Source organism: Coffea arabica, chromosome 6c (assembly GCF_036785885.1).
Source record: "Coffea arabica cultivar ET-39 chromosome 6c, Coffea Arabica ET-39 HiFi, whole genome shotgun sequence".
NCBI classification, from domain to species: Eukaryota; Viridiplantae; Streptophyta; class Magnoliopsida; order Gentianales; family Rubiaceae; genus Coffea; species Coffea arabica.
The window spans coordinates 56,727,336-56,745,317 of record NC_092320.1 but is presented as its reverse complement, the minus strand read 5'-3'; the positions used below and the strand labels follow the sequence as shown (position 1 = coordinate 56,745,317).

Below are 17,982 nucleotides of genomic sequence, written 5' to 3'. Positions count from 1 at the left end.
CTACAATGGCTTAATATTATCTATGCTATGGCTGGAGAGCAAGGATAACTCTGTCCTTAATGTAATCAGTGTCAGCGAGAATGTCCCCTTTGTAGTGCAAACTTATTCTAATCTTTCATGGAATTTCAATTTACAAAATAATACTCAGTTCAGAGATGGAATAGGATTACAGTTTGAAGAATTAACAAATCAGTCTTCTCTGAGAAGAAAAACAACTAACAACTTTGATTCTGCTTAAGTTCCTAAGTGAATTATTCTGTTGCATTGTCATTTCTGTGCTAATCCTACACAGCCTGATATCTAGGCAAATGGCAAAGGGGATTGTGAAGGCTTCATTTTTTGTGCAAGTGTAGATGAAACTAGCCTAGTTCAGGTTTCAAATGGATTAAAAGGGGGCAACAATTGGTGCCGGTGGAACTGATTTTTGAATTGGTAAGCAGTCCCATCCATTCTCCTTGCTGTAGGATACTGTAAAATGCTTGGGAACCCAATTTTGTCCTTGTGACTTTCTCTCCTTTACTCGCTCTCTCTCTCTTTCCTCAATAGCACTTTTTGCTTCCTTTGCTTTGTCCCAGGACTTATTTAGGATGGCCTGGCTCACATCACCCCATACAACTGTGGATTCGGTTCGCCAAATACCCTGCTGCACAACATAACAGTAATCAAGAACCAAGATACACAGATCAGAAGCCTAAAATGCATCTTCTGGAGTATTATTTTTTTATCCATACTTGCAAAGGTTACATAAAATAAAGTGCAAACTTTTTGAACTTAACAGAGATTTCTCTGAAGTTCGAGATTAGCACTACTGCTAGAAAGATTCTGGATACCTGTGAATCCTTAACTATGGGAGTCTTCACTCCGGACAAGGCTTCTTTTGCATCGTAAATGATCTTGGATTTTCCAGTATTAAGGTCCTTGGCTGTGACAGTTCTGGACATTCAATTAGTGAAATTACTTTAGTCAAAATTGCAAGATAACATGTTGTGACACCAATGGGATTCTTTTACCACCCTAGTTGATCTCAATATTTTCAGCCAAATATAGGTTCTATATGTGCCAAGTTAAGAATCAAGCAAGCCATGTCAATTTGGCTAAAAGGTCAGAATCTTCTATAGTTGTATTGCCCAAGAGAAGTGATTTTCATAGATGTACAATAGGTTACCTATCCCAGTGGCCACTGATTTCATAGATGGTCTTCGATGATGATGATGTCATAAAGATCCTCCCTTTGATGGACCTATGAATTCCTGGACGAGGAAAAAAGGAATTGCCTCTGTAGTGTAACTCAGCTGCAATACCAGTTTCTTCACATTTAATGGTGACAGTTCCCAACCAGTCCACACCGAGCATAGGAAATAATCTTATCACTAGCTTTGGAGAGTTCATTTCATAAGTTTCCTCTTTGTTAAGAAGCTTCAGTTGTCTTCTTCCATTCACTTCAGTTTCGATATGAGTGCCTACATTTGCACCGAACTGTAATTACTATCAAGGAGTTATCCATCAACAACTCAACACTGATTCATTCCAAATTACACTATGTATTATTTCCACTTGATTTAAGCAGACAAAGAATAGCATAGAAATATGTATTTTGCAACACAAACATTTTGGAGAACAATTAAGAAACCGATAGGTCATGGTAACAAAACATTAGGTTGAAGTTAGCACTTAGTCTTTCTTTGCTTCAAGTAAATAAACCTACCACTGCAGAGCCTCAAAGAATAGAAGAGGACTAGAGCTGCTTGGATCCCAGTCAATCAAGATTTTAGTTGCCAAATTTATCGTAAGAAGCAAACAGAATGAGAACCATAGTTTGCACATGATAAAATTAGTCTAATGCAGGAGTATCAATACCATAAAACTTCGGAACAGGATAATGACACCATGTCATTTCAATGTTGTCCTTCTCATCTGTGGCATGAAGGGCGCTTACTGGTGGATGATGTGAAACCTGAAAGCATGAAGTACAGGATCAAGTACTACTAGTCAGGGCTTAAACACAGAAACAGAATTGAGTTATGCTTTTCTGACTTGATTTTCAGAAGGTTTATTGGATGTCCTATATTTCAGAACAAGTCTTATGGTCTGTTGTGCTAAAGTTTTCCTAGTTGAGCAATCCTTGTTCAAAAGAATAGCATTCTCAAAGTATTTAACTCTAAGATGTGAAACCACTGATTTCAGTTTGATCATATATTCCCTCTTCACTAGTTTAATCTGATTTTGCAGCAAATGCATTACAGGCTAGTGAAGAGAAACAGAATCAGATTGGCTTGCATGAATTGATGGAGGTAAAAAGAACTCTTCAAAGAGCTAAGGACCCTGTCACCTTCAACAACTTTCATGCTGGAAGAGTATATATTAAAGAAGATGAAAAATTATACTGAATCAATTACCTGCTCCAGTAGCACATTTAATGTGCCCCTTGAAACATGGTGAGTCTCTCCAAGAATGGGATTGTAAGGAGCAACACCGAACATCAATGGCCTCACGGTGGATACACTCCATGCAACAACAGAAATAAACCTTTCCATGGAAGTTTCTCCATTGGCACACTTGCTTAATAGATCTCCTCCTGTGCAGTAGACTGATTCTCCATGGCATTGAAGTTGCGACTTTGGAAGGTTAAACAATGGCGGCAACTACATTTGCAATAAAAAAAACAAGAAATACAATTCATTAGTTTGCCTAAGCTGGAAAGTTCTCATTGCGTAAGCTGATGCAAATGTGGATTGTTTCAGCCAAGCATTCTCACTAGAGACTCCTAAAATCTATCTATATCTATCGACATTCCAGGATTCGTTGTCAGTACAAATAGCTGGTAATAATTTTTTTCAAAAATTTTTTAAACTATCACATGACACCATAAAAAGCTAAAGAGCCAAACATTTAGGTGAGCATTGCAAAGTGCAAACAAGTGCAATTTATTTTGTTTGGAGGTCACCGTAGCGATAACGGATCGGGTCTAGGTCCGGATTAGACTTGGACTCGATCCACTTTTTAGATTCAAAATTACTAATATATCTGTTTATTCAGAGCCAACTCAAATTTGTTTTATCTACAATCTAAATGAGTCCGACTAATATGTATGTGTGTGTGTATATATTCATGTTCATTAAAATTTTTTACTAACCCACTTATTTTCTATTAAAAAGATTTTTTTTTTCTATAATCAAATACTTGTTAGAATTATTCTGATCTATTGTTAATTTTATATTGATAAAATTTATGTAAAAATAAAAATTTAAAGTTATTGAATTAATATTATATTAAATTAAATTTAAAATCTGAATATACCCGACTCAGACATGAACCTGGACCTATCTAAAGCTACAGACTGAGACCCGCTCGGATCCAGAATGTTTTATCACCAATTGTATCCGGGTCCGGAATGACCAATTCCAGCCCAGATCCAACCCCTTGGCAGCTTATAAATTCGGTTGCCAAACAAACAAAGAAAAGAGTTAACAATTGCTAAACAAACAAATGATGACAATTAGTCGTATCGGTCCGGCTTTATGATACCGAGGCTCATATTTTCTCTTCTTGTCGTTTAGCTGAGGACAGCCTTCCAAAAATTAAATTATACTTTGCATAATCTGCATAAAACTTAGTGGTTATACAACTCTAAATAGGGGAAAAAGATTACCTGCCAGATAAAACTAAAATCACTTCAACTACCCTAGCTAAAAAAAAAATAATAATAAAATTGCCAAGAATTTGCCCGTCAATATTAACCTCCATATTAACCTTCAACCTATATGTCCACATCAGATGGATGGGAAATGAACTTTGTGCTAATTATGCACCTCCACGTTAAGGAGACAATTGCAGCATATGAATTTAATGCCTAGATCAGGTCGAGTTGATGTACCTCAAATTAGTCATAAATCAATCACAGACATATTTTCTTGATCTGCTGTTCATATTCAAAAGGAGAACGAGGTGTAGGAACGGCAACCATTCTTGAAGGTCATGATGAGGATGAATCCTCACCAAAAAAAAAAAAATGTAACACTCTAATTATGTATATGTGGAACCACTGAGCTCTAGCTCAGTGGCCACCACCTCTCTTTGTGGGGTGGGAGGTCAGGGGTTTAACCCTTACCTCCCACCAAATTGTTTGCTTTTCATGGGTAGCTCGGTTGGTTTCAGCAAACCTCCTTACGGGCTGGTATCCAATGCCCGCAAGGATCTGAGTCCCGTGGTTATCGTGTTCGGGGGGATGGGGCCTCTCCTTCCGGGCCGGAATGGGATTAGTCGGGCCCCGTAAGAATTAACCCAAACACCCACTCCATCAGCAAAAAAAAAAAAAAAAAAATGTATATGTGGGACCCATCAAAATTTATTTCAAATTTGCATCATTGTATGTGAAGTTGTGCATATAATTGAACAAAGGGGTGGGACCCATCAAAATTTATTTCAAATTTGCATTATTGTAGGTGAAGTTATGTATATAATTGAACAAAGGGTCTTACATTCTGCTTAAACACATGAAACTAGTTTTCAGATGATTGAACTGACAACTGTTCCGTCCTGTATTCTTGAAAACTTTAACACATAAATTTATTGGGGGATTGGAATTGAGAAAATTAAGAACTTACTTGAAATCGGGTTAGATCAGATCCTGGCCGTACGTTGGCGAGAAGACTCAAAACGCGCTTCAGTAGATTGGGAGCTCTATAAGTAGAGTCAGATTCCTGTTCTAATAATAATGGTGCAGTTAGAACTGGCCTTGGTCCCATGTCTTCAACCGTGACCTACAAAATAAAGATTAAAGAGCGTAATGCAAATGTTTAAGTTCCATAAAAATAGTCATCAAGTAAACAAGTGAGCAACTTGTAAAGCAAAAGGCCATAATCAAATTTGGGCATTAATATGATTTGAAGGATCTAAGTAAGAGAAATGGCAGCTTATTCAAAGGGCTCATGCTAAATTTTCTGGAAATGCTAAAAAAAAAAGAAAATTAATATTAAACTTGCACATCAGTTGTTTTTTGTAATTGGCTGGCCAATATAATTGTTAGTTGTCACAGATTAGATCTTTTTTATGTGAAATCATTGGACAAAAAGGCAGAAGTGCATATATCTCTATGATTTGGTCTTGTTTGGAGTACGACTTTTTGCAAAAAAAATTCTCTCGATACATTTCTCAATCAAATTTTTAGCTTGCATACATCATACTGATACAGTATTTCTTTTTAACAGAAACTCTAAAAAAAACTTACAATCCAGACAGGGCCAAAATTCCGCATATTTGAATAATCGTATTTTCAGTCATATAGTGGATTCAGGATTTTTTTTTTTTTGGAGCATGTACAGTACCAATGCCTAAAGAAAAAATCTTGCTTGTATATTAGCAATATAATAACTATTAGCAAGAATGCAAACTTGGAATCCGAATTAAGATATTTAGCCAAGAAACTAAACGTCAAAGTACTGTGATATATAATAAATTCATCCTACTAATGACAAGGATGAAATTGTGAATTGACAGGATTCTCTCCACCTCATCTACTAAAATAACTACGACACGACAATGTTAGATCATTCATATCTTTTGTCAATTTTGGTTTACTTTTTTCCACGGAATAGATGCTCACAAGAATTGAGCCCTTATTATGTTGCCCTAAAGTATGTCAAGCTATTATCCTTTTTTTTATTTTAATCATGAATTTTGAACCTAATTCCTCTAAAGTTGGGTTTCGGTTCACCATGTTGGGAAATTTCCCTGCAGTTAATTACCTGCTACACTAACAAGCTTTTCTCAAAAGTCATATTCTAAAACGTCACATTAATTGGCTTAGGGCTCTTGGCCTATTCCTTTTGGAAATGGCAATGAGAAGATGCCAAAACATTAAGGGATTGAAAACTACAGCGAGGAAAACAAGGAAGATACATGATGTGACTAACAAACTACCCCAAGACTGTACTGGTATCGATTTTCAAATCCTAATAATTAATGATAAAGATAATTGAAAATGATTGATATTTGGCCATCGCCTTAATTAATCCTAAAATTTTGGATCACATAGCTTAATTCTATAGAATTTCGACAAGGAACAACAAAGGGTTTGAGGACGTTCTTTTTGTCTAATTCACACCACTAGTTTTTCTTCCTCTCGAATCTCATATCTATCACTTGCACTTCTTTCTCCCGAACCATCTAATCCATCTCTTTCCAGGTAATTCAGAGCTAAAGGTGATTGTCAATTAGATCTTAGTTACTTCTTGTTTAGTCTACAAAGCTATTTCATACAGATGGTGTAAACATCTCTGTCGAAACGGTAAAAGGTAACCAGCTGTTTGGTTTATGGATTTGGTGGTAAGGCAATGACAATCATACCCACATATAACTTTTGGTAGACTTGTATGGGTATGGAAGGCAAAAAATTTGGTAGTACTCAATTTGGATGACTTTGGTGCAGTTTTTCTCGCTTTGATAATTAATAATGACCAAAGGAGTAAGACAATGAAACTTCAATATTCCCCATAAAAAAAAAAAAAAATTCCCCAATAGTATAAGGAATGAATAATTTTTGGGTTTCTTCTAGTCTGTATTGTGCAAGCTAATGTGGAATAGTTCAAAAAATTGTTTTTGGAAATTTTTTTTTACTCAATTTTGTTTTGAAATTGTTTAAGAAAAGGGAGACAAGTGCAAAAAGAATCATACAGTTTGTAAAGCAGCAATTTAGCTGGCCAGTCAAATTCAGCTACGTCATGTCGTTTATCTACACTTGGAATTAAAAGACGCATGACATCTGGACCTTTAAATCCTTTTCAAAGAAATTGATAGTCTAAATACTAAAAAATCGAGAAAAATATTCTGTAGGTTTTGGAAGCTTAAATTTCTTCTGGGGACAACAAATTTTGATATGGTCCAGAGAAGGATTGTTTGCAATCAATATACAGATGCTGAAGGACCACAATGCCAGGCCGACCAATACATCATTCTATGGAGTGCTTTTTGCTTTTTTTTTTTTTTTTTTTTTAAATATAATTTTTGTCCATCCTTTGAAAAAAAAATTTGGTCTAGTACACTTTAAAAGCAGTAGTGTTGCCTTCTTTTGAATAAAAGACCAGGGAAAAATGGAAAAAAGACACTGCTTTGCACGAGGATTTGTTAAGATAAAGGAGACTGAAATTGTGAGTAACCTTGAAAAAAGTAATGCCAGTTCTTAAAATTTATCAAACTTTTTGCTCAAAAAATAAAAAACAAAATAAAAAAATTTATCAAACTCTTATCTATCCCCACAAGCCTAGAGCAGAATGTGCTTCTTGTATACCCTCAGAAGACCTGGAACACGACGTAAGGCTTCTATTTTTTTTAATCTGCCTAAAAAAGCTAGATGAGTGTGAATACAACACACCACCCTCAATTCCTCCTTTACAAAACCATGGTTAAATCCTACTTGATTGGATTCACTATAATATGGTGCAAATTTTTGGTGCTGAAATAGTGTATTCATCACCATGTAACGTTAATTTTGGTGTAAGTTATTGTGTTGTTGAAATGGTGCATTTATATTTACTATAAGAATGGCTAATCATGTCACAATATTCTATTTCCATAGAATCTATACAAGAAGAACAGTATTTTGTTCTAATGTTCTAATCTATGAAAGTTTATAGCAAATACATTAATCATATACAATCAGATCAAGTCCTAAACGAACTGAGGAGGCGCTAGTCTAGTGGCTAAGGTTGAAACTCCAAAACATAAAAAATGCGTTTGAATTAGTCGTTTTTGGGGGTGTTTTTAAAATTTTTTACTATAGCAGAGTTTTTAGAGTATATTTTGGGATATTTTTAGAAAATATTTTGGAATATTTAAGAATAGCATAGAGTTTTTAAATTAAATTTTGGGATTTTTTTGAATATTAAAAAAAAGTTAGACTACTTTTTAAAATACTTTTTAAAAATTTTTATAATTTTTAAAAAACTAGCGGATCCAAACAGAAGATTTTGAATGCTAAGTCCGCTTCTCTCTCTTCACTTCTTAAATTTCATTTCTTTTCCGTTAGAGGGAAAAAAAATTCCTAGACACGTCTGCCCCATTTCCCTAACAAATTAAAAAATTAGCACTGTGTTTGATTAGATTCCAGTCACGTTAGTGTATCCCCCTCCTAGCCACTATACAACAAAGACTGCCTCCAATCATCTTTAGCCATTGGGCCACTTCGTGTATCACTGTATTGCTGACTTTTTGAGACGTGGGCATGCCAAAGCTTGCCTACAAATTAACGGAGACACGGAAGATTGGAACCAAAAATGTTTACGTTGAAGGGCGAATTTTAACATATTTAAATCTAAGTAGATAATATAAAATATTTTTAGGCCATATTTGGATTGTCCTTTTTTTAAAAAAAAAAATTATAATTTTTTATGAATATATTTTTTAATCATTTTTTATTTTACATATATTAAATTGCTACAATATATATATATTTTATAAAAACTCAAAAAATAGCAAATCCAAAATGGGCTCTAAAATTTGGCGAGAATAAAAACTAAAAAGAACGTTTTTAAACATTTTCAATTTTCTAAATCGATACACAGTCAGAAAATTGACATGACACCTGTGAGCCATGTATTTGCGTAAACTACCTGGACAGCACATGGTATGATCATAAACTAAGGAATTCCGCTTCATCCCCCCAAAAATTTCTCCAATGTCCATTGATAATTTAAGATTTTCTTTTAGACACCCCTCAATTTAGATTAGTCAAATACGTCCCTATTTGGCTCAACCATTTGAAATTGTTTATGAGATAAGAAATTCACAAATGGTACCATCTCTCTATATTATGGAATATCAATTGATTTCTGTAAATCTTAGCAAGGCAGCAATGATTACATTCTTCCAAGTTAAGGTGCACATAAAACTTTAAAGATACAAAATGTCTAAAATAAAACTTAAAAGGTAAAAAGTGAAAATCATGAAAACTTTAAGGATGCCAAATGGAATTAATCTAAAATAAGTATGTATTCTTCGAAATTATAAATGTTTCCAATTTTTCACAGCTCAATGCCCAATTAGCAGAAAGATAAAATGCTCCAAAAATACTAACAATCATGACTAGAACCATTAACACAATTTAGATGGATTGATCAGGATGGTTAATGCAGCTAGCAACTGTTCCATGTCAGATTATGCAACAAATGACATCTACCATGAAAAAATATGGACACATATACGTAAGCAAGTACGTGGAAGCGTGTGTGTGTCACTGTGTGATTGTGTGCGGAAACAAAAAGAATGAAAGAGATGGGTACCATTTTTGGGGGAGGCTGAGTTGATATATTCTGTCGACAATTGATAGCGACCGGCGATCGGAAAAAGTTTGCAGAAGATCAGTCCTCCGCCTGGAGAGGGGTGGAAAGGGGGTGAGAGCTTTTAGAGGTGGTGGTGGGTACAAAAGAGAACAAAGGAAGGAAGAGAAAGAATTGTGAAGGTCGTTTCCGAGAAGACTTTTGCCTGCATCATATAGTTTTGTAGTAGATATATATAGAGGTGGTGGTGGGCACAAAAGAGAGGAAAGGGAGGAAGATAAAGAAATGAGAAGGTCATTTCCGGGAAGGCCTTTGTCTGCATCATGTATATATAAGGTGGAAAAAGGGAATATATAAAGTAAGATTTAAAGGTTTGCTTCTTGTTGATGGCTCGCTGCTGCAGGATAGGGCTGCAAGATATCGAGCCTTTTTGGTCGCTTATTCTTTGTTATTTTTGTTTTTGAAAGCAGTTTTTTTTTGTTTTTCAAACCAAATTAGAAATGGTGGAGGGTTGGGCATAAACCCCCAACCTGTTTATTAACTTGAAAGCGTTTTCTTTTGTTTGTTGGGTGAGTTTCCATGTGAGATTTTGAAATAAGTTTTTCTTTTTCAAGATTTGTTTGGGAGGAATCCATTCGATAAGATAAGAGAAGTCTTAGACGATCATGACCTTTTTAGAAAATGGAACTTTAACAATGAAAGTTTTTAAGTGCAACGAGAATTTGTTAAACCTTTAAAATTACACCAAATTTATTACGCGAATGCATGCATTCATATTTATTACGCCCGGCAAACAGTTTTACAAACTACCATCAATTTTACCAAAAAAAAAAAAAATGCCACCCTTTTCCTAATGAATAAAACTTCATTCATTCGTAGCCGTGTGATTCAAATTGAACTACGTCGGTCATTTTATCTACACTTGGAATCAGAACTTTAGTAAGGTAAGGCGTATGGGAATGGCAAGGATATGACACTTGGATGGATCACTCAATCCTTTGCAAAGAAGTCCACAGTCCAAAAGTGTTGTTAGGTATTGGAGACTTAAATTTCTTCTGGCTTGGGGGTTTGTTGGAAGAAGTTAGGATTACAAATTTCATTGGGTGAGAAAAAGAAGTGCCTTCAATGAATATTGTTGGCAGATGTTGAAAGACCACAACGTTTAGACCCACATAGAACCTTTGATTTCTTTTTCCTTTTAGAGATTGATGGAATTCTTTTATTCCTTTTCTAATTTTTTGTCTAAATCATTCCTTAGGTTGTTGGCAAAAAAATTTTTTTTTTAAAGAAGAGAAATATGTATTACTTCACCACATTTGTATTGGTATAGCAAGGATGATAAAGGAATATTTCCTTTCTTTGGGAAAAAACCAAGATAACATGAAAAAGACAACTGATTTGCACGAGGACTTGTTGATATCTTGGGGGGCAGAAAATGCGAGGATTTGTATAAAGTTGGGGCCCTTGAACGAAGTAATAATGAGTGTGTTTGGATTGTAAGTTATTTGAAATATTTTTACTGTAGCACTTTTTGTGATGTGATGTATGTGAGATAAAAAGGTAATTGGGAAGATAAAAAGGTGTATTGAAAATTGTAATGGTGATGTCAGCAAATATATTTGGCCAAATAATTGGCTGTCCAAACACACTCAATGTTATTTCTTGAAAATATACTAAATTTTTGTATACCTTGATAAAAGAAAAAGACCTTTAAGCCTTTAAGGCCACCACCACATTTTAAAGGCCACCATCAAGTCTTTAAGGCTTGGTGGGGTGGAAGGTAAGGGTGGATGCATAGTGCACTCGTTAAACCTTGCCTCCCACCAATTTTCATATTAAAAATGTGGATTTGTTTCAAAAAATTCAGGTAGGTGCGTAGTGCACTCGTTTGGTCCGGTGGTGGTTCAGTTCCCTCCGGGTCATCCCTGAACCTCTTTAGATCCACCCCTTCTCCCTAGTGTAAGATAGATGAGGATATACTATAGTTGTCGTCTCCGAAAAAAAAAAAAAAGAAAAAGACCTGGGATAGGTAAGGTTAAAGTTGGCGTTAGCGTATTTATTCATTGTTTTAAGGTGTTATATGTCTAATTATATCTCAATATTTTATAACAAGGTTAAATCCACTCTCCTCCGGTGGTAGTTCAGTTCCCTCCGAGTCATCCCTGAACCTTTTTAGGTCCACCCCTTCTCCCTAATGTAAAATAGATGAGGATATACTATAGTTATCGTCTCCGAAAAAAAAAATAAAAGAAAAAGACTTGGGATAAGTAAGGTTAAAGTTGGCGTTAGCGTATTTATTCATTGTTTTAAGGTGTTATATGTCTAATTATATCGCAATATTTTATAACAAGGGGTTAAATCCACTCCCCTCCATTCTAAATCCACTTCTAGTATAAGTTTTAATATTAATAGTATAAGTCATTAATGCATCATATATGTGAATTTAAGATATGAAAGTTTATGGTACATTAATAGGGCATAGGTAGATCAGGTGCTAATAAAAGCCCCCCAATCATCCTTTTATTGGACCATTATGTGTCCATTTCATAATTTTATTGACTCGTTCAGACGTGGGTCAGACAGAACAATTCCACTGACAGGACAACTATGACGTCTTCCCATATGCAGCAACGCATGTAGACAGATTTTAAGAGTTTTAAACTCTGTTTAATCAATAAATTAAGTTGTCTACTTTTTGACCAAATACATGGCTCCTCCGTTTGAATTAATTATTTTTGGATGTTTTAAAAATATTTTACTATAACGATGTAAGTGAAAATTTTTTATTATAGATGAAATCTTTTTGAGGCTTTTTTTGTGTTTTTGATGTTTTTAAAATTATTTTTATTTATATATTACTGTAACATTGTATATAAAAAATTCATTTTTCAAAAAATAATCAATCCAAACGGAGACTCATAGACAAAGAAACATACACTTGAATATGTCTACATATTAATTATTAAAAATTCTACATTAAACGACTTATATATATAGATATAAATTAGATTATAACCCGCCTCCTTCATTTTAAAGATTCCTCTATATATTCGCATCTATCACTTATCTGTATAATGATTTTCAATCGTTTTTTCTAGATAAACTTTCAATTATTGAAGATGCTGCGTAGTAAAGATTTCCACTAGTTTTCCAAAACTTTCTTCAATATCCATTAATATTTTAAGATTTTATTTTAGACACTTTGCAATTAAGAATTTCCAACACGTCCCTATTTATCTCAATCATTGGGAATTGTTCACGAAAGAGAGAGAGAAATTCACAAACGGTACCATCATCCCATTTGGAATGTGCATGAACATTCTAAATCTTAATCAGGAGGCAAATGATTCCATTTTAAAGATGGTAACTTTTAAGTTGTAGCAAAATATTTTTTTCGTTAATTTCATTAGTCTTTCAAACCATCACATCATGTATTAAGGCCCATATAAGACTTTTAAGATACAAAATGCCTAAACAAAACTTAAAGTTGAAGGTACAAAGTGGAAAAAACGACGAAATCCTTGCCTACTTTACACTCTTCCCAAAAGTTCAATTACCAAAAGATAAATCCAAAGACGAAAAATGCAAGGATTTTCTCATTAAACAAACTCCTAAATACTAACATTTCTAACTGGGATTAATATCTTATTCCACAGGAACCATTAACACCGTTTAGGACTTTACATGGCTCGATCCTAATTGTTAATGCAGCCAGCAACAGTCCCATTTCAGATTATGCAGCAAGACTCGTCTACCAAGAAAAATCTATACATACATGGATATACACATATGTAAGCAAGTACGTGGAAGCGCCTGTGTGTTACAGTGTGAGTGTGAGAGGAAAAAAAAAAGAAAGAGTTGGGTACCATTTCATGAGGAGGCTGTGTTGATTCTGCCATGGTGGCCGGCGGCCGGAAAGTTTACTATATATCAGTCCTGCCTGGAGAAGGGTTCTGAGGAAGAGTGTTTGTTATTGATTGTGAAGGGCTTTAAGAGGTCGGTGGTGGTGGTGGTAGGAAAGAGAAACAAGGGGAAGACGAGAAAGAAATGCGAAGGCTGTATTGGAGAAGGCTTTTGCCTGCAGCACATAGTATATAGAATATAGTGTGTGTATATATATATGGGGTGGGAAAGGGGAATATTTGAAGGAAGTTTTAAAGGCTTTGATTGGTCTTGGTGGGATATGAGGGAAAGCTGAGGAGTCTTGTGGGTTACTTGTTCTTGTTATTCTTTCTGTCTTTGTTGTTGTTGAAAGCGTTTCTTTTGTTTGATCGGTGAATTTCCACGTGAGATTTTGGAAATAGTTTTTCTTTTTCAAGATTAGGTTGACAAGCTTCCATTTGATAAAAACTAGCCTTGGACAATGATTTTTTAGAAGAATGAACTTGAATAATGAGATTGCCAATGGGTGATGAATTTAATTGTTTGCATTCTTGTGTAAATTTAATATAATTTAGGTACATTAACGAGGTCCTAATAATATTGAATAAAAAAAATTCATTTTTTATGATTGAAATTTCTTGGAGACTATAACTAAGAAAAACAAATTTTTAATAGAGTTCTGATTTTTCTAATAATTAAGCTTTTCCATCAATAGTGTATACTCCTGCTTGCTGTCGCTCCTTCTATTTGCTTTGAAAAAAATAGAAGGGTTGAGGTCCCAATTAAGCGAGGGCGTTGATTAGGTAAACTATTTATTTTACCTAACTATTTATTATAGCTAAATCAATCAATTATTTCTTAATTATTTTGTGTATAAAATATTTTGTACCTAACTAGGATTCTGCAATTCTCTTCTCAAAATTTTGACACCTAAACTTGTTAAGGTACCTAAATTGTACTTAACTTATCATGTAAATCCACACAATTATATCTATTACATCCCTGCATTTATATAATTTTTCAAATTAACTTCATTTTTTATCAAAAGCTTTAAACCTTAGCCAAAATTTTTTTTAGGCGTATAAAACTTCATTCATGCCGTGTGATTCAAACTTTTTTTTTTTTTTTTTTTTTTTAAAGTTGATAGATTTTGAAAGGCCAAAACATTTAGACACATGAAGAACCTTTTATTCATTTTTTTCCTTTACAAATTGATGGAAGACGGACTAAATCCGCATCCCTCCATTTTAAATTCATATTTTTTAAAAGTTACAATACGAATAGTACCAGTCATCCATCCAACGTATGTATGAATTTACGAAGAAATGAATGTCGGTTTATCCTTTGTCTATTCTATTTGTACACAAGAAGTGTAATTTGTAATAAGCACAATGGTAGCGTCACAGACGCCCGTAAGTTTGGAACTTAGAGAGGTGTCTATGGCAATGGGTTATTGGCAATGATATTAGTAGGTGTTAATTTCCGAAGAATCCTTCAATTAATCCAAATTTATCAAAAGAACCCTTGTCAAACACCATCACCACATTTGTTGCTTCACAGCCTTTCTCCCACAAAACCTTCTTCCCCAATAACCCTTCGTCGCTGCCCCACTAACTCGATCCTCCATTTCTAGTTTACTATCTTAAAACCCACCCCTCCCATTCCTTAGAAATCTAGTTTCAATCTTGCTTGAATTTTGAGGAAAAAGAAGGAGATAACTTGGGTTTTCCATCAATCTTGGCTTAAGCTTAGAAAGGAAGAAGATTTGGAGGATTGGGTTGTACTACTACCTCTCTGTTGCAGATTTAACTTTTTCTAAGTATTTTTAAAACTTGTTTTCCTTAGTTGCAATTATCCCCATTTTTTTGCTGCAAAATAATATAAGATCTTTTTTTCATGAGGCTGTACAACAAAGACCTCCATGCTGTCCCCCCAGAGCTTTCTTCAATGTCCATATAATATTTTAAGATTTTCTTTTATATACATGGCAATTAGAGTTTCCAACACGTCCCTATTTGGCTCAACCGTTGGGAATTGGTCATGAAATATACGGAAATCCACTAATGGTACCATCATCCGCGTGGAATGTGCATGAATTTTCTATATCTTAAACAGTAGGGCATGATTAAGGTGGCAATTTGTACAATATTTTTTACGTTAATTTCATTGGTCTTTTAAACCATCACATGGTTACCAGATCAAGGTGCACATGAGACTTTTGAGATACAAAATGTCTAAAACAAAACTTAAAAGGTACAAAGTCGAAAAAATGACGAAACTTTAAGGATGCAAAGTGGAATTACCCAAAAGAGGGTGGATGCTCCTCGTTATTCACTTCCCAGCTCTAAACTCTTCCAAAAAGTCCAATTACCATAAGATAAATCAAAAGATAAAACAATGCAAGGATTTTCTTATTAAACAAACTCCTAAATACTAACAATTCTGACTGGGATCAATTTCTTATTTCACGGGATCCATTAACACCGTTTAGAACTTTAGATTGATCGATCCAAATTGTTAATGCAGGCAGCAACTGTCCCATTTCGGATTATGCATCAAGACTCGTCTATCAAGAAAAATCTATACATATACGGACATACGTATTTAAGCAAGCACGTGGATGCCTGTGTGAATGTGTTAAGAGAGGAAAATAAATAAATAAAGACTTGGGTACCATTTTAGGAGGAGGCTGCGTTGGTTCCTTTGAACGTTGCCGGCGGCCGGTGACCGGGAAATTTGTTGAAGATCAATCCTCCGCCTGGAGAGGGGTGCTAGTTATGATTGTGAAGAGCTTTTTAGAGGTGGTGGTGGTGGGTATAAAAGAGAACGAAGGGGAAGAAAAGAACGAAATGTGAAGGTGGCTTTTGAGAAGGCTTTTGCGTTTTTTCTGCAGCACATGTAGTGTTTAGAATAAGTGTACATATAAAAGGTGGGAAAGGGGAATATTTAAAGGAAGTTTTTAAAGGCTTTGTTTGTTGTTGGTGTTTTGCTGCTGCAGGCTGGGGCTGCAGCACATGAGGGAAAGTTGACAAGTCTTTTGGGTAACTTGTTCTCGTTATTCTTGCTGTCTTTGTTGTTGTTGGTGGTGAAAGCGTTTTCTTTTGTTTATTCCATTTGAGATTGGAAAATAGTGTTTCTCCTTTTTAGACTCCATTTGATAAGACAAGTCCAAGAAAATCAGTGTGTGGAGGTGATGAATGTGATTGTTTGAATCCACATGTAAATTTGCAATCTAGTCTAGGTGTATGTAAGTATCAGTTGGAAAAATCCTTTTCTTAAGATGAAGTTTCTTGGAGATTCTGACTCAGAAAAACAAAATGTTTTTATAGTTTTTTCTTTTAATTTTCCTAACAAGTTTTCTGGTGGTTGATACGCACTTTTTCATGAAAAATGTACACTCTTTATGGTTGTCACTTGTTTTGCTTACAAAAATTTCAAATTATAGCTCTACGTCTTTGAAACATTAGAAATGGTAAGGTCCCAAGTAAGCAAGTGCAATGATTAGACAAAGCACCTTCTAAATCAGTCTTGAACATGTAATACACACACACACACACACATATATATATATATTTAGAGATTTGTTGCCATTTATTTCTTTATTTATTTCTTCATTATTTATTTTTAAAAGATTTTGTACCTAACTAGGATTCTGCAATTCTCTTGGCTCTGTTTGGATGGGAGTGTTTTTCAAAAACTAATTTTTCAAATATAATAAAAATTTGTAAAAAGTACTGTAAAAGGTTATCTAAAAATTAGTTTAAAATTTATTAAAATTTTAAAAAATATATCAAAATATATTCTAGAAACTCTTCTACTCTTAAATATTCCAAAATATACTCTAAAAACTCTGTTACAGCAAAATTTTTCAAAAACACCCCCAAAAACAGTTAATTGTCAAAGATTCTATTTTTTTTTATTTTAAAAATAAAAGATTTGAAGATTTGAGGAGGTTTCTTGTCACCACCATATCTAAAGCAACAACTGCCTACAACTCCAAGCATTTTGAACTTGCCTTTGTTCCACTTCAAGAAAATGCTTAGATGAGAAATTAGACTTCCCCTCACGACTTCTCCACCACAACCGACTTGCAAAAATGTGATGAAAGCTGAAAATTATGAATAAAAACTAGACGTACATCTTTCCTACTTTCTCCTCCAATTCGTTATGCCCCATACAACAATATATATTCACCACTTTTGGATGTTATTAACGCATATATACATTTTCATACGTATCTTGCTAAATTTTGCCTCATCTGACAATATATGTATGAAAAATGACCCACTTAATTGCATGAAATAGAAATTATTCATAATTTGATATTTATCCACGTTTCAATTAATGAAAATTTTTTAAACAATTGGGTACATTTTAACTAGAGATTTACCTAAATGTAGTAACATTGTAATTATAATAACTATGTAAATTTTTATTTTCTCTTTTACTTGTATACTCTCCCAGTTCCACAATTTGAGTCTTGTTTCGGGGGAACCAACTTTTTAAAGGAATATATAATCATTGTGTTTGAATGAGTTAGATTTGGGTGACTTTACAATGTTGTCCCTACATTCAAAATTTGAAAGTACAAGAAATGTATTGGTAGATGAAAAAAGTTACTTTTTTAAATAGCAAATTGAAAAAACTAATAAAATATTGTGTTGATTTATAGAGAGTGACTCTTATTTAGAAACATTCAAGATGTGAAAACATGATATTAACAGTGGGGTGTAGGGGGTAATTATTAAAAATGCTTTAGAAACCTAAAAAACAAACTTTTAGTAATTGCCTGATTACGATCTGGAGCCCATTTAAATAAATAGGCTGA

The 17,982-nt window shown here is 34.1% G+C and overlaps 1 protein-coding gene across 5 annotated transcripts; it reads right to left on the bottom strand.

The window, feature by feature from the left end:
• Positions 1 to 88: 88 nt before the first annotated feature.
• On the bottom strand, positions 89 to 16,072 carry LOC113694009 (oxysterol-binding protein-related protein 4C-like). Of its 5 annotated transcripts, none has more exons than XM_027212844.2 (8): positions 15,829 to 16,071; positions 9,276 to 9,365; positions 4,605 to 4,760; positions 2,397 to 2,642; positions 1,858 to 1,954; positions 1,166 to 1,460; positions 831 to 933; positions 89 to 643 (listed from the first exon to the last, which is right to left on the bottom strand). In XM_027212844.2, exons 2-8 carry the CDS (start codon positions 9,276 to 9,278, stop codon positions 386 to 388), a joined length of 1,158 nt encoding a protein of 385 aa, XP_027068645.1. In that variant the 5' UTR covers positions 9,279 to 9,365; positions 15,829 to 16,071; the 3' UTR covers positions 89 to 385. The 5 variants fall into 5 exon arrangements, with proteins under 5 accessions (XP_027068645.1, XP_027068644.1, XP_027068648.1 ...); XM_027212843.2 differs by lacking the exon at positions 15,829 to 16,071 and adding an exon at positions 13,139 to 13,455; XM_027212847.2 differs by lacking the exon at positions 15,829 to 16,071 and adding an exon at positions 13,139 to 13,452 and having other exon boundaries at positions 89 to 640.
• Between the last annotated feature and the right edge of the window lie 1,910 nt (positions 16,073 to 17,982).